Below are 13213 nucleotides of genomic sequence, written 5' to 3'. Positions count from 1 at the left end.
GACCGACAACTTTTATCGAGGTACCCCGGGTAGGACGAAAATGTTATACCGACAACTTTTTAGTGATATTTTTTACAAATAGCTCTATTATTTGATCAATTTATTATAAATATTAAATTGAAAAAGGCAAGAGCCAAATACACTAAATATAAAGTGCCATAAACAATTATTTATTATTTTTAATTAAACGATAAATGTTTCAACCCTTCTATTGAATCATTTTTAGTATCTAATAATAATAAATAATATATAAATAATGAAAGATTAATAAAAAGAAAAAAAAACAAAAAGAATTTAACTTATCTGTAACTTATTTTTATTAATCTCTTATATCATTTATATTTTAACTTATTGCGTTAATGTCACATCATTATACTTGGCAAATTCACTTTCGCGACACGCTGTGTTTTAATTTTTCAACCAATTTATGTAAAAGTGACTTTCTTTTCAAATTTTTCTATTTGTTGTTGTTAACCACTTCTGTTATATTTAATATTCTATTTTATATTTTACATATTATATTTTATATTCTGTAATATTTATTAATTTATATTCAGAGATTTTTATTTCTAAATTACTGATCAACAATTAAAATTATATATGATAAAAATTATATTGACTTATTGTTAGTGTTAATAATGTTATCACTATATACTTGGCATATTCGCTCTCGCGACACGATGCTTTTATTTTTCAACCAATTTATGTATTATAAGTAACTTTCTTTTTTTGTTGTTAACCATTTTTGTTATAATTTTATACATTCTATTTTATATTTTATTTTATATTTTATATTTTGTTATATTTTATATTATATTTATTATATTATATTATATTATATTTTAATTTCAATTTTATATTCTGTTATATTTTATATTTTATATTCTGTAATATTTATTAATTTATATTCAGAGCCTTATTTCTAATATTGATCAACAATTAAAATTATATATGATAAAAACTATCAATTCTCGATACAATATAATAATAATAGTTAAGTTTAAATGTAAATTTTATAATAATTGTAAAATTAACATTCTGTAAATCTAAATTTACGAGTCTAAATAATATATGATTAATAGAACGTAATAAGTAACGTGGCGCGAAAGACGACGGAATGTTCTTCTTTTGTAAACCTTTAGGACCTTTCTACAATTTGCAATGCTATTGGCTGAGAACTCTCTTTTATCTATGACTGTACTTTTCGATAGAGTCTTACCGACGACTGTCGCTTGCAACGATGGATATCGTTATGACCATTGTATAGAATAGGTTCAATCCGTCTGTGTCGGTGGTGCAAGCGACAAACGTCGCTAACTTACCGAACCGATAGTTGTCGATACGCGTGTACAGAATTGAGCCCCTGGAGCGGAACGGGGCCTGACCCTCCCACGCCCCCTCCCCGGCGAGGGCCCCTTCCTCGCCCAGGCAACCAGGAAGGGTCATCTCTCTCCTCCCGAGATTCGGAGGCGAGAGCGCGTCCCCCCGTCTCCTCCTTCTGTGACATGACTTTCTCGCAGTAGAAGGAGAGGGCCTTCCACCGTTTTGCTCCCGAGCATAGTAACCACCTAGTAACCACGAAACATTGCTCTATCTGCACGGGTGGGGCACGAATTACGTGACACCCTGTGTATATATATATATATATATTACGTATGTATTAATTTTCAAAAATTTGTATTATTATTTATGCTTTTACATATAGTTATGGTTTCTAAAAAAATTAAGTCTTCTTTTTTATTAAATCATCATAAATAAATAATCATCCACGCTCTAAGAATGCTGAGCAACTATTGAGCGAGCTTATTCAGAGCCTACTTAGCTATGGAGCGAGCTATCAGAGTATAGCCTCTTTCCACATGGCTATGATTACCAGCCAATTGGAGCATGAGCAACTATGGGACGGATTAATCAGAACGCCCTTTTAGTCGGCCACGCCTAAAGCACCAGTAACGTCATTTGTTTTGACGCTTTATAGTTGCCCATACACTGCTATACTCTATATTGTAGATGTAGGTACAAATATTACACTGTTCAACAAAAAATAACTTTTCGAACACCGGAACGAGACTAGTTATTTCTTATAGTTTTTTGGACGCTAAATACAAATCTGATTTTCAAATTGCTCCATCACGTCACAATTTTGAGAAATTTGCAATAAAGTTAATAAAGTTTAAAGTTGCAAAAAGAGCTATTTTCACAAATTTCGTCATATTATAGCTATAATATGTGACGTGCTAGAGAAGTTTTATTACAACCAAAATAAAGTATCTTGTTAGGACTTTCAACCCTCAAAAAAAATTTTTAGTGTCGGTTATGGTTAATAAGATATCCATGGTTAAATATCAGGTGTGTTACGGAAGTTAGCTGTGACTTACAATTAGGTCATTGACGATTTACTAAATAGCCTTCAATTATGTTTATTTAAACTAAAGTTTTTTAGGTCGCAGAATACGAATTCAATGTCAAAATTGTCAAATTCAAAATAATGGACTCAATATGGCGGATGTAAATATTTACAAATATTTTTTTATAAATTTGCCATATTGTGAGTCCACCATTTAGAATTTGACAATTTTGACATTGAATTCGTATTCTGCGACCTAAAAAACTTTAGTTTAAATAAACATAATTGAAGGCTATTTAGTAAATCGTCAATGACCTAAGTAACAGCTAACTTTCGCAATACATGGCATTTAACCATGGACATCTTATTGATTTATAATCGATATCAAACATTTCTTTTGAGGATTGACAGTCCTAACAACATACTTTATTTTGGTTGTACTAAAACTTTTCTAGCACGTCACGTATTGTAACTGTAATGTGATAAAATTCGTGAAAATAGCCCTTTTTGCAACTTTAATTGGAATTTCTCAAAATTGTGACGTAATAGAATAATTTAAAAATCGGATTCGTATTCAGTCCAAAAAAATTATGAGAAACGATTAGTCTTGTTCTGGTCAATTTTTTTGATAAAGTGTTATTAAAATATAGATTAAATTTAAAAAAATTTGTAGAATGATTAAAAAGATAATTAACGGAATATTATAAAAATTAAATTGAATTAGAAAAAAATATCAAAATTATTAAATTGAGTTCAAACCATGTGAATTTATAAACGCTCGTTATATATCAAATATGAATGATGAAAATTACATTGGCTATGCGAGCCAAACGTGGATGTCAGTACGTATGCTTCCAATGAAATTAATTTTTTCGTTGGAATTTAATTCATTGTGCACGAGGCACGAATTTTGCTTGGTATTTATGCCAAGACTTTATTTGGGAATAATCTCAATTCGAGATTTAATTTCCCGAATCCGAATTGAGATTATTCCCAAATAAAGTCTTGGCATAAATACCAAGCAAAATTCGTGCCTCGTGCACAATGAATTAAATTCCAACGAAAAAATTAATTTCATTGGAAGCATACATACTGACATCCACGTTTGGCTCGCATAGCCAATGTAATTTTCATCATTCATATTAAATTGAGTTCGTAATAGAGGGGTGCAGTTCCGAAAAAGGATTACTTTCGATATCAATGTTTGTGAAAAGCTTGTTTTGAGGTTAAAATAAAAACCTCTAAAAGGAATTTTGGGACTCTTATTAAAAAGGCATGTTTTAAGAGAAAATGGTAAAAAGTATAATTATTATGCACATTTGTGACGACTTCATCGATTTCAATGGCGTTGAAATATATAAAAAATGGAAGCTTTTAGAATTCAGAGCAAAAAGTAAAGTTGCTCACTCTTAATTTTCAAGTATTATTTGTTTACATTTTTTATTAGTCGTTATTCGACAACGATTGTCTATTTTTTCATTTGTGCTCAGTGTATATGTATTGATATAGATTGAGTTGGCTTAGTTTTTTCGGGATGAGAGTACAGGAGGAGGGGCTTTGCTCCTCCCCCACCTATACATGTATTGTTTTTACATACATATCAGTAAATTAGATTGCATATTAATAGAAGTGTACATATGTAGTAACATATATAATTATTATATTTTTTACTATTTTCTATTAACAAATAGCTTTCTTATAGAAATCGTCAAAATTCCTTTTAAAGGCTTCCATTTTAACTTGAAAAAAAGCTTTTCACAAAGTTTTATCGAAATCGGAGGTAAGCTCTTTTCGGAACTTTATCCTAAAAGAATTAAATATTAGACAATTAATACATAATTATAATGCATTAGGAAATAAAAAAAACATACATGACGAATAAGAATTTTGAGCCAAAAGTCGTGGCGTATGCTTCTCAAGCCGCCGAGGGTCTGTGCAAATGGGTACGCGCGATGGTATTGTACGATGAAGTGGCAAAAATAGTTATGCCGAAGAAAGCCAAACTCGCTGCCGCTGAACAGGATTACAATAACACTCTCACGTTCTTACGTGAAAGGCAACAAATGCTAACCGAATTGAATAAGAAGCTGGACATTCTACGCGAGAACCTCCACGAAATAATGACTAAAAAGATTCATCTGGAAAATGAGGTCTTTTTATTATTCCATCTCACTTTTTCTATTGTTCCTTATACTTCTCCTTTTTTTCTCATTTTATATACAGTACCCTCCATAAGCTTGGAAACATTTTATAAAAGTATACAATATAAAGAAAATACATATTAAAATCGATTCATTTTGCTTTGTGTTTATTTAACAAATGTTGCAAATGTCTTAGATGGAAATATATACTACGCAAAACAATTAGGGGAGTGCTTTAAAACTAGCAAAATTTGATGATTTTTAAGCAGCCATATCTCGGTTTAGAGAGATCGTAGAACAATGTTTCTGGGCGCATTTTAACGGGTGATACAATATATTTATACCAAAAATCCGCGCAGATCGCTGCCGTGCGACTATTTATTTGAAAAACGTAAGGTGTTTCCAAACTTATGGAGGGTACTGTACAAGATGTTTCTAAAACTATATCAAAGATTTTAAGATCGTATTCTAGGGATCAAAATAAGAAAAAAAGTTCCTATAAACATGGGTCCAAAAATGCTTTGCCTCCAAGTTATAGCCCCCTAAAGTTGGAGGGAAAAATCGAAAAATGTATTATAGCTCTCGAAGACTTTTTTACAGCTCGATTGAAATTTTGCATAGTGTAATAATTAATAGTGATCTTTATTTTTATGTAGTTTTGACAATTTGATCCGATTTTGAGGGGGAGATATGGGAAGGTGCTAATTTTCATTTTTAGACCCATGTTTATAGAAACTTTTTTTCTTATTTTGATCCCTAGAATACACCCTTAAAATTTCTGACATATATAGTTTTAGAAACACCCTGTATATATTCTCTATTCTTTTTCTTTTCATCTTCTTTTTTTTTTCTCTTTTCTTTCTCTTTTTTTTCTTTTGTCTCTTTTCTCTCTTATTCTTTCTAAAATATTAATCTTGATAAATATCCCAAATATTAGAATGTATGTGTCGCATTACTTTTTTAATTTAGTTATCTTTTATAATTATTTATAAATTGTTGTAACTTTGTGATTAGAAACATAATGTAATTAGATTTCACATATATACAATTTGTATAATTTTAAATAGATATTTGAACATATGTCAAATGAGCTTGATTTTTATGTTTATATTATACACGGTGTCCTGAAACTACCATATTTTCTTTTAATGACAGATTTCTTAGAACATTTTAAGACGAAAATTCTAATACAAAAATGTCGAGGCTATAATAGTTTTTAGATGGGAAGTGATTATATTTTACAAATGATAGGGCTGAGATTTTGCGCGCTCAGATATGGCGAAATGACAAGTGAAAGTGTTTTTATGAATGGGACGCTTTTTTTATATTATGATTATTTTTATATTATCATATAAATTTACCATAGTATTGTCATTATATGTTTTCCCGTTTCTCTACGCATTGCATTAGTATATTCTTTTTACGAATAATGTATGCGAGAATTAAAGGCATCTAAAAAATATTTCAAATAAAAATTTGTAATTTTCAACTTCAGCAAAATAATCGATCAATATTACTAAGCTACGCTGTGCGAGATAAATTGTAATAGAACAGATTATAGAATAGATTAGATTTAATATTTATTTATTTTGCATTTTCTGGAATATTTCGAAATGTTTGCAATGATATACAAAAAATTGCAACTCAGATAGCAACCGTACATCAGATGACATCATTTTAACGTCGAATGACCATCATTTTGATGTCGATGATGTCAAATAATGTGAACAATTTGAATTTGCTACTTGGAATTGTTCCAGTAGAAAGTAATGAAATCAGTAATTAAAAATTAAACATATTTAACAAATTTTAATTGTAAATTAAAGTAAATTTTTACAATAAATGTTCAAAATAATCACCATTGCGTAACATAACAGACATTGTAACATTGATCGATTACTTTGACAAGTAAAGTTGAAACATGTTGCAAATTTTTACTTAAATCATTTTTGAGATGCCTTTAGTTGCATCCATTATTTATAAAAAGAATATACTTATGCAATGCGTAAAGAAGCGGGAAAACATATAATGACAATGCTATTACTATTATATACAACAGGCCTGCGGCCGAGTTGCACATTTCGGCCGATTTTTGCTTGCTGCTATCTTCACTTTAAGAATTTAGATACTATGAAATGAAAAAAGTGAAGATAGCAGCAAGTAAAAATCGGCCGAAATGTGCAACTCGGCCGCAGGCCTGGTATACAATAATCATAATATCATAAAAAGTGCACCTTATTCGTAGTCACTTCTTTTATCTGTTATTTCGCCATGTCTGAGCGCGCGAAATCCCAACCTCGTTATTCATAAAATATAATCGTTTCCTGTTTAAAAACTATTATAGCCTTGATATTTTTCTATTAAGATTTTCGCCTTGAAATGTTCTAAGAAATCTGCCAATAAGAATTAATACAGTAGTTTTAGGACACCCTGTATATATTATATTATACATAAATATATTACAATAACTGATTAATACTAAACTTGTTTTGACTCTCAATTATGTGTTTCTTTTAAAATATAGTTATGAAAATTTCTTCAAAAGAACTCTTTATTGATAAATTTTTATGATTTTTTTATTTTTTTTTATTTTTTTATTATATGTTGAACTTTTACATGAAAGTAATGGGATAATGGACTATATTTTGCGTAGAAAATTATCAATTCTTTAAAATCGTGTACCTAATCAATTAATTAATTATACTTTATTATTTAATCATAATTTCTATGAATTAACTACTCGTTCTCCATAAAATGACCGCAGTGCAAGACATCCACAAATAAATTTGTGACGATATTTATAGCACTAATATTTTCACAAATATTAGATATATGTATAACCATGTCCTACAATAGAAAATTTTAGAAGAATATGTATTGAATGGATAATTGTACCGATTATTGATAATACGAGGAAAAGTAAAAAAATAAACGGATATATTTTATTTCTACATTTTTATTTTCAGATAGCTGGCAACATTGATTATTGTGTTATTAATGCTGTGTTATAAAAACATAATTTAAGTTTAAACCGCGCGTCCTAATTATCTATCCACATATTATCGATATACAATATACAGAGTGGCCCACATAATTCTTTACAGCTTAATATTTCGGAAATTATGCCATAGATTTTAAAGGTTAGGGTCTTGAATTGTATGAGTCTGAAGAATCTTCAAACTTGAATGGATATTAATTTCCAAACCTCGGATGGATGGGGCGCGAGTTAACTATAAAATTTTAAAAATAGAATACTCTATATAAAATTACATTTTTGGATTCTATAAAAGAAAACAACTTATGAATCTATTCTGTAAAAATGCTCTATAACGCTGTATCTCTGTAAGCTATGTATCACTAGAGTAAAAAAGAAAAAGCAAAGAGCAAAAAAAAAAGAAAGAGCTACAGAGTTACAGAGTTTATAGAGCGAAAATTTGGACTTCCGTTTCCGGTGCGTGGGAAAGTGACACGTGGGCGAGTGGCAAGCGTGTTTAGGACGGTGAAAGAGTGAAGAGAGAAAGGTAGTAGAAGTGTGGGTGTGGAGAGAGTGGACGTGTGAGAGTGTGGTGGTGAAGGTGGAGGCTACAGGAGAGTCGAGAATAAAGGTTGGGAGGGTATATGTAAGTGACAGGTAGAGAGTAACTTGAGTCACGGAATACAGAAGGATGAGAAAGGAAACGCGGATAGAGGTCGGAGCATAGAGTAGAAGGATATAGAGGGGGCGCGCAAAGAAGCGAGGATCTAAGCCTAGGAGCAGGAAGTATAGAGAGGGAAGTCAACGGAGGAAAGTTTAAGGCATAGAATAGGAGCGGCGATAGCAGAGAGGGAATACCTGATTAGAAAGTTAAGGGGTACAAGATGAAGAAAGTATTAGAAGGAAAGGATAGTATAAAAGGGAGGGAAAGGGGAGGCAGTTTGGAGAATATCGAGGAGATGTGGAAAAGGAAGAGGGAGGAAAGGGATATAAGCGGGGAGAAAGAGGAACAAGCACTCAGAGCGAGTAAAAAGAATTCTTGGTCACCGAAAAGGGGGGAAGCAAGTGAAGAGGGGGGATGAAGAGGGCAAATGGAATTTAGTTTTTAGAGTTTGTGAAGGGGTTAATTAAAATAGATCAAACAAGTAGAGGAATCGGCAAGAGGAAACGGAAGTCCCAGGCGAGAGAGGTGTATGTGTGTGTATGTGGACGATTCGAGGATGGGGAGCGTAGCAAGCGAGACTCGCGAACCATCCGCGTCCACACTCGAGGGTAGAAGCGTAGAGTAATTTTAGGTTTTAGAATTAGAGATAGAGGATAAGTTAGTATGTAAGGTTTTTGTAAGCGAAATTGTATCCCTCTGGGGAATCAATAAAAATATCTACTAGAGCGAAAATTTTCTTACAGAATATACGACTCTAGTTTTAATCGAAACATTTTTTTGTCAGATGTTTCTATGAAAAAATATGACTGTTTAGTCGTATATTCTGTAAAAAAATTTTCGCTCTATAAGCTCTGTATTCTGTAGCTTTCTTTTTTTCGCTCTTTGCTTTTTCTTTTTTGCTCTACAGTGATATATAGCTTATAGAGATACAGCGTTATAGAGCATTTTGTAGAATAGACCCATTCAACTTTTGACTTACAAGGGATATGTCACAACTGTTCGGAACCGATTTAATTCTCCTTTAAAATTATGTTGTTAAACACAAATATGTAAAAAAACACGTTTTTTTTATATGTGCGGATTTTGAGGTTTAAGAGGTAAAACACCCATTTAAAAAAAAACGGTGTTTTCTTTTAGAGTCAAATATCGAAATTATAAGAGATAAAAAAATGTTAAATAACAGTTTAATTGCTTGAAGAATACTTTAAACTTTAAAGTTAGAAGAAAACATTTTTATATTTTTATTTTTTTTTTCAAAAACCTCCATTACCTAATATTTTTCAAAACTAAATAATTTTTTTTTACCAAATTAAAAGTTTATTTTTTTCTAAATTCAACCATATACGGGTGTTTCCAGGTTAAATGGCCAAACTTAAAATATGAATTCAGGACCTCAAAACAAACAAAAATTTTATCTGAAAGTTTACTCGCAAACGCTTCGTTGAAGAGATATTTACTTTTGAAGTTATAGAACTATAGGAAGGAATAATGTCGAAATAATTTAGATTTATCCTCTTTATTGCTTTACAATAATCAATTTAATTTAATTATTAAATATTTTGTTCAAAATAATGACCTCCAGTCCGGAGACAAGCATTACATCTATCAATAAGAGAGCGAGTGGTTGACTGACATTGTGCGTCTGAAATTTCTTTGGAAAATTATTTGGTACGAATGGATGGAGCTTTGTTTACAGTGCAAAGACTGTTGTGTTTACACACAAGTTTGTCAATGACATTCGATCTTCAAAACAGAAAAAGAGATATTTCGACATTATTCATTCCTATAGTTCTGAACTTCAAAACTCAATACAGTGTCGCCCGAGCCGTTGCCGGGGACGGACGTGTTTCGGTGCTGCTCCGTGAGCATAGTAAACACACTGCGATAATCGACCGTTTTGCTGTGGCGCGCGAGCGCGCGACGGGTAACAGTTCTGAATTAATCAGTACGGCCGCGAACGCTTATACGCTGGGCATTTCGCATAACAGAAAATTAGATAAGGTGACGGCCAAATGGCCGCCGCCACGGGTCAATCCCAAACCTTTGTACAGGTCAATGAACAAGGGCAAGTTGCTACTCAGCCTCCCAACGTACGTATATCGCATTCGCAGCCAATGATAGGATCCCAGTGCTATAATGACTCACCAATATCAGAAAATCAAGAAAACAACTGGCAGACGATAGAAAGCAAGAAAAGGCAAAGAAGCAGCCCAGATACTCATAAGAAACACCAAACAAAAACCAATCACCGAATATGTAACAGTAAACAGTGCCAACCGCTTCCAAGCATTAAGTCAAATAACGGACGTCTACTCTGAAGAGACACAAAAGGATAAAAATAAAACATTAAAGACACCGCCCATCCTTATTCCCGACGTACTATACATTAAGCCGCTCGTGGAAACTCTTGACGCTGTTGCAAAAGAAGGATATTCCTTCAAAATTACTGGGAAAAATCAAGTCAAAGTACAACCTACTGATCCCGAAAACTATACAAAAATCATAAAAACCTTAACTGCTAAAAAAACGGCATTTCACACATATCAACTCAATCAGGAAAAGAGCTTCAGGATGGTAATCCGGAACATCCATCACACTGTCGACATAACAGAATTGACAGAAGAAATCACCAAAAAAGGACACACAGTAACTAGTATCCATAACATCAAATATCGTATAACAAAAACGCCGCTCTCGATGTTCTATGTAAATCTAAAACCGCAAGAAAACAACAAATCAATTTACGACATACAGTTCCTACAGAATATGAGAGTACAAGTTGAACCTTCTCACACTAAACGAGAAGTTGTATAGTGCCTGAGATGTCAAAGATATGGTCATACAAAATCATACTGCAACAGACAACCACGATGCGTCAAATGTGGAAACAACCATCTGACTTCGCTATGCATCAAACCCAAAGAAACCGCAGCTACATGCGCTCTCTGCAAAGGCAATCGCCCAGCAAGCTATAAAGGCTGCATTGTCTATAAGGAAATTCAAAAAAGAAAATACCCTACACTCAGACCAAAACAACAAGAAGCAACAGTGCAAACAAACAAACAGACAACTACTAACAACACCAACAATCTTAAATCAAATACCACATTCACTCAAGCGGTTACGGCATCAAACCAGCAAACTGCACCTAACCTACAGCTGCAACAAACAACGACTCAACAGAATTATTCCTACCTAGAACTCATGATAAGCAAACTTATGGAGCGCATGGATACCATGCTTAACCTCCTTACTACTCTTGTCTCAAAGATAAAAGTGTGATACAAACGCTTAAAATCGCATCCTGGAACGCCAACTCTGGTCTGAATCAGCATACACTAGAAGTTAAAACATTTATACAAAACCAAGACCTAGATTTACTCTTAATATCTGAAACTCACTTCACAAAAAAGAATTATTTCAAAATGCCACAATATACCATCTACGAAACAAACCATCCCGACGGAACTGCACATGGAGGCACTGCAATCATCATCAAAAACTCCATTAAGCATTACGAATTACCTAAATTTGAACAGACACACATACAAGCTACCAGCATCGTGGTAGACGACTGGACAGGACCTATCTCCATTTCGGCAATCTACTGCCCTCCAAAACACAACATAAAAGAGCAACAATTTACAGCATTCTTCGATACACTAGGTGCCCGTTTCATAGCAGGGGGTGACTACAATGCCAAAAACCAGCAATGGGGCTCTCGTCTTACAACCACCAAAGGAAGAGAACTCCTCAGAGCAATAAAAGCCAAAAACCTAAACTATCTTTCCACAGGACAACCTACCTACTGGCCAACCGACAGACGAAAAGTTCCAGACGTCATCGACTTCTGCGTAACTAAAGGAATAGCAGAGAACTACCTAAGAATCGATTCATGCCTAGACCTCTCCTCGGACCACTTTCCCATCATTGTAACACTAAGCTCACAAGTTATACAAAAACAAATCCCAACCCCATTCTACAACAAAAACACAGACTGGGAATACTTCAAAGAACAACTAGAAAGCAAGATATCACTAAACATTCGCATAAAAACAAAAGAAGATCTGGAACACCTAACCACCTCTATCCAAGATGCTGCCTGGAGTGCGACCCCAACTAAAAGCACCATCCACAAACCCTCGGACTGCCCAATTAGTGTCAAGAAAGCGATAGCTGAAAAACGAAAAATCAGGAAAAAATGGCAACTGGCCCGCGACCCAAAAATTAAAACACAATTAAACAAAAAAATTAGAGAACTCAAAAACCTTCTCAACGAACAAAAAAACGAATCAGTACAAAACTATTTAAAAAATTTAACAGCTACTGAAGCTACTGACTACAACTTATGGAAAGCCACCAGCCTCAAGCAGCCAAAGCAACACGTACCACCCATACGCAGAAACGACGGCAGCTGTGCAAGAACCGACAAAGATAAGGCAGCAACATTCGCAGCACACTTAGAAAAAGTTTTCCAACCTCTTGCCGCAGAAATTAGTCTAATAGACGAAGAATTTATTCACCAATGCTTGGAACAACCAAGTCAATCGACGTCTCCAATCCAACCATTCACGATGAATGAAATCATACAGGTAATCAAACACGAAGTTAATCCAAAAAAACCCCAGGTTATGAACTCATAAGCGGCAAAATGATCAAACAACTGCCACCTAAAGCACTTCAACTTATCAGAATAATATTTAACGCCATATTACGGATAGAACAATTTCCCTCACAATGGAAAATCTCTCAAATAATCATAATCCCCAAACCAGGCAAGCCAGCCGATGAAGTTACCTCCTACAGACCCATTAGTCTACTTCCAATTCTCTCGAAGGTATTCGAGAAATTGTTCTTGAAAAGATTAACACCACTGCTTGAAGAATACAACATAATTCCTGACCATCAATTTGGCTTTCGTCAACGACACGCGACAGTAGAACAAGTACACCGTATAGTAAACAAAATATACCAGGATTTAGATGAAAAGTGCTTCTGTTCCGCAGTTTTCCTGGATATCGCGCAAGCCTTCGACAAAGTATGGCACACTGATCTATTATACAAATTAAAACGTAAATTCCTTCCAC

The 13213-nt window shown here is 33.4% G+C and overlaps 1 protein-coding gene across 1 annotated transcript in view; it reads left to right on the top strand.

Annotated features, from left to right (window-relative positions):
- Window positions 1-13213, top strand: part of LOC145946704 (dynein axonemal heavy chain 7-like) — a 200218-nt gene that overhangs the window by 53833 nt on the left and 133172 nt on the right. Inside the window, exon 8 of the mRNA XM_083056463.1 lies at window positions 4201-4497. Coding sequence (XP_082912589.1) covers window positions 4201-4497 — 297 coding nt within the window. The remainder of the gene's footprint in view (window positions 1-4200; window positions 4498-13213) is intronic.

This window comes from Prenolepis imparis, unplaced genomic scaffold (assembly GCF_030444845.1).
Source record: "Prenolepis imparis isolate NDT839.2.m4 unplaced genomic scaffold, iyPreImpa1.0 SCAF_18, whole genome shotgun sequence".
Classification (NCBI taxonomy): domain Eukaryota; kingdom Metazoa; phylum Arthropoda; class Insecta; order Hymenoptera; family Formicidae; genus Prenolepis; species Prenolepis imparis.
The sequence above is the reverse complement of the archived record's forward strand: the minus strand, read 5'-3'. Positions and strand labels throughout refer to the sequence as shown.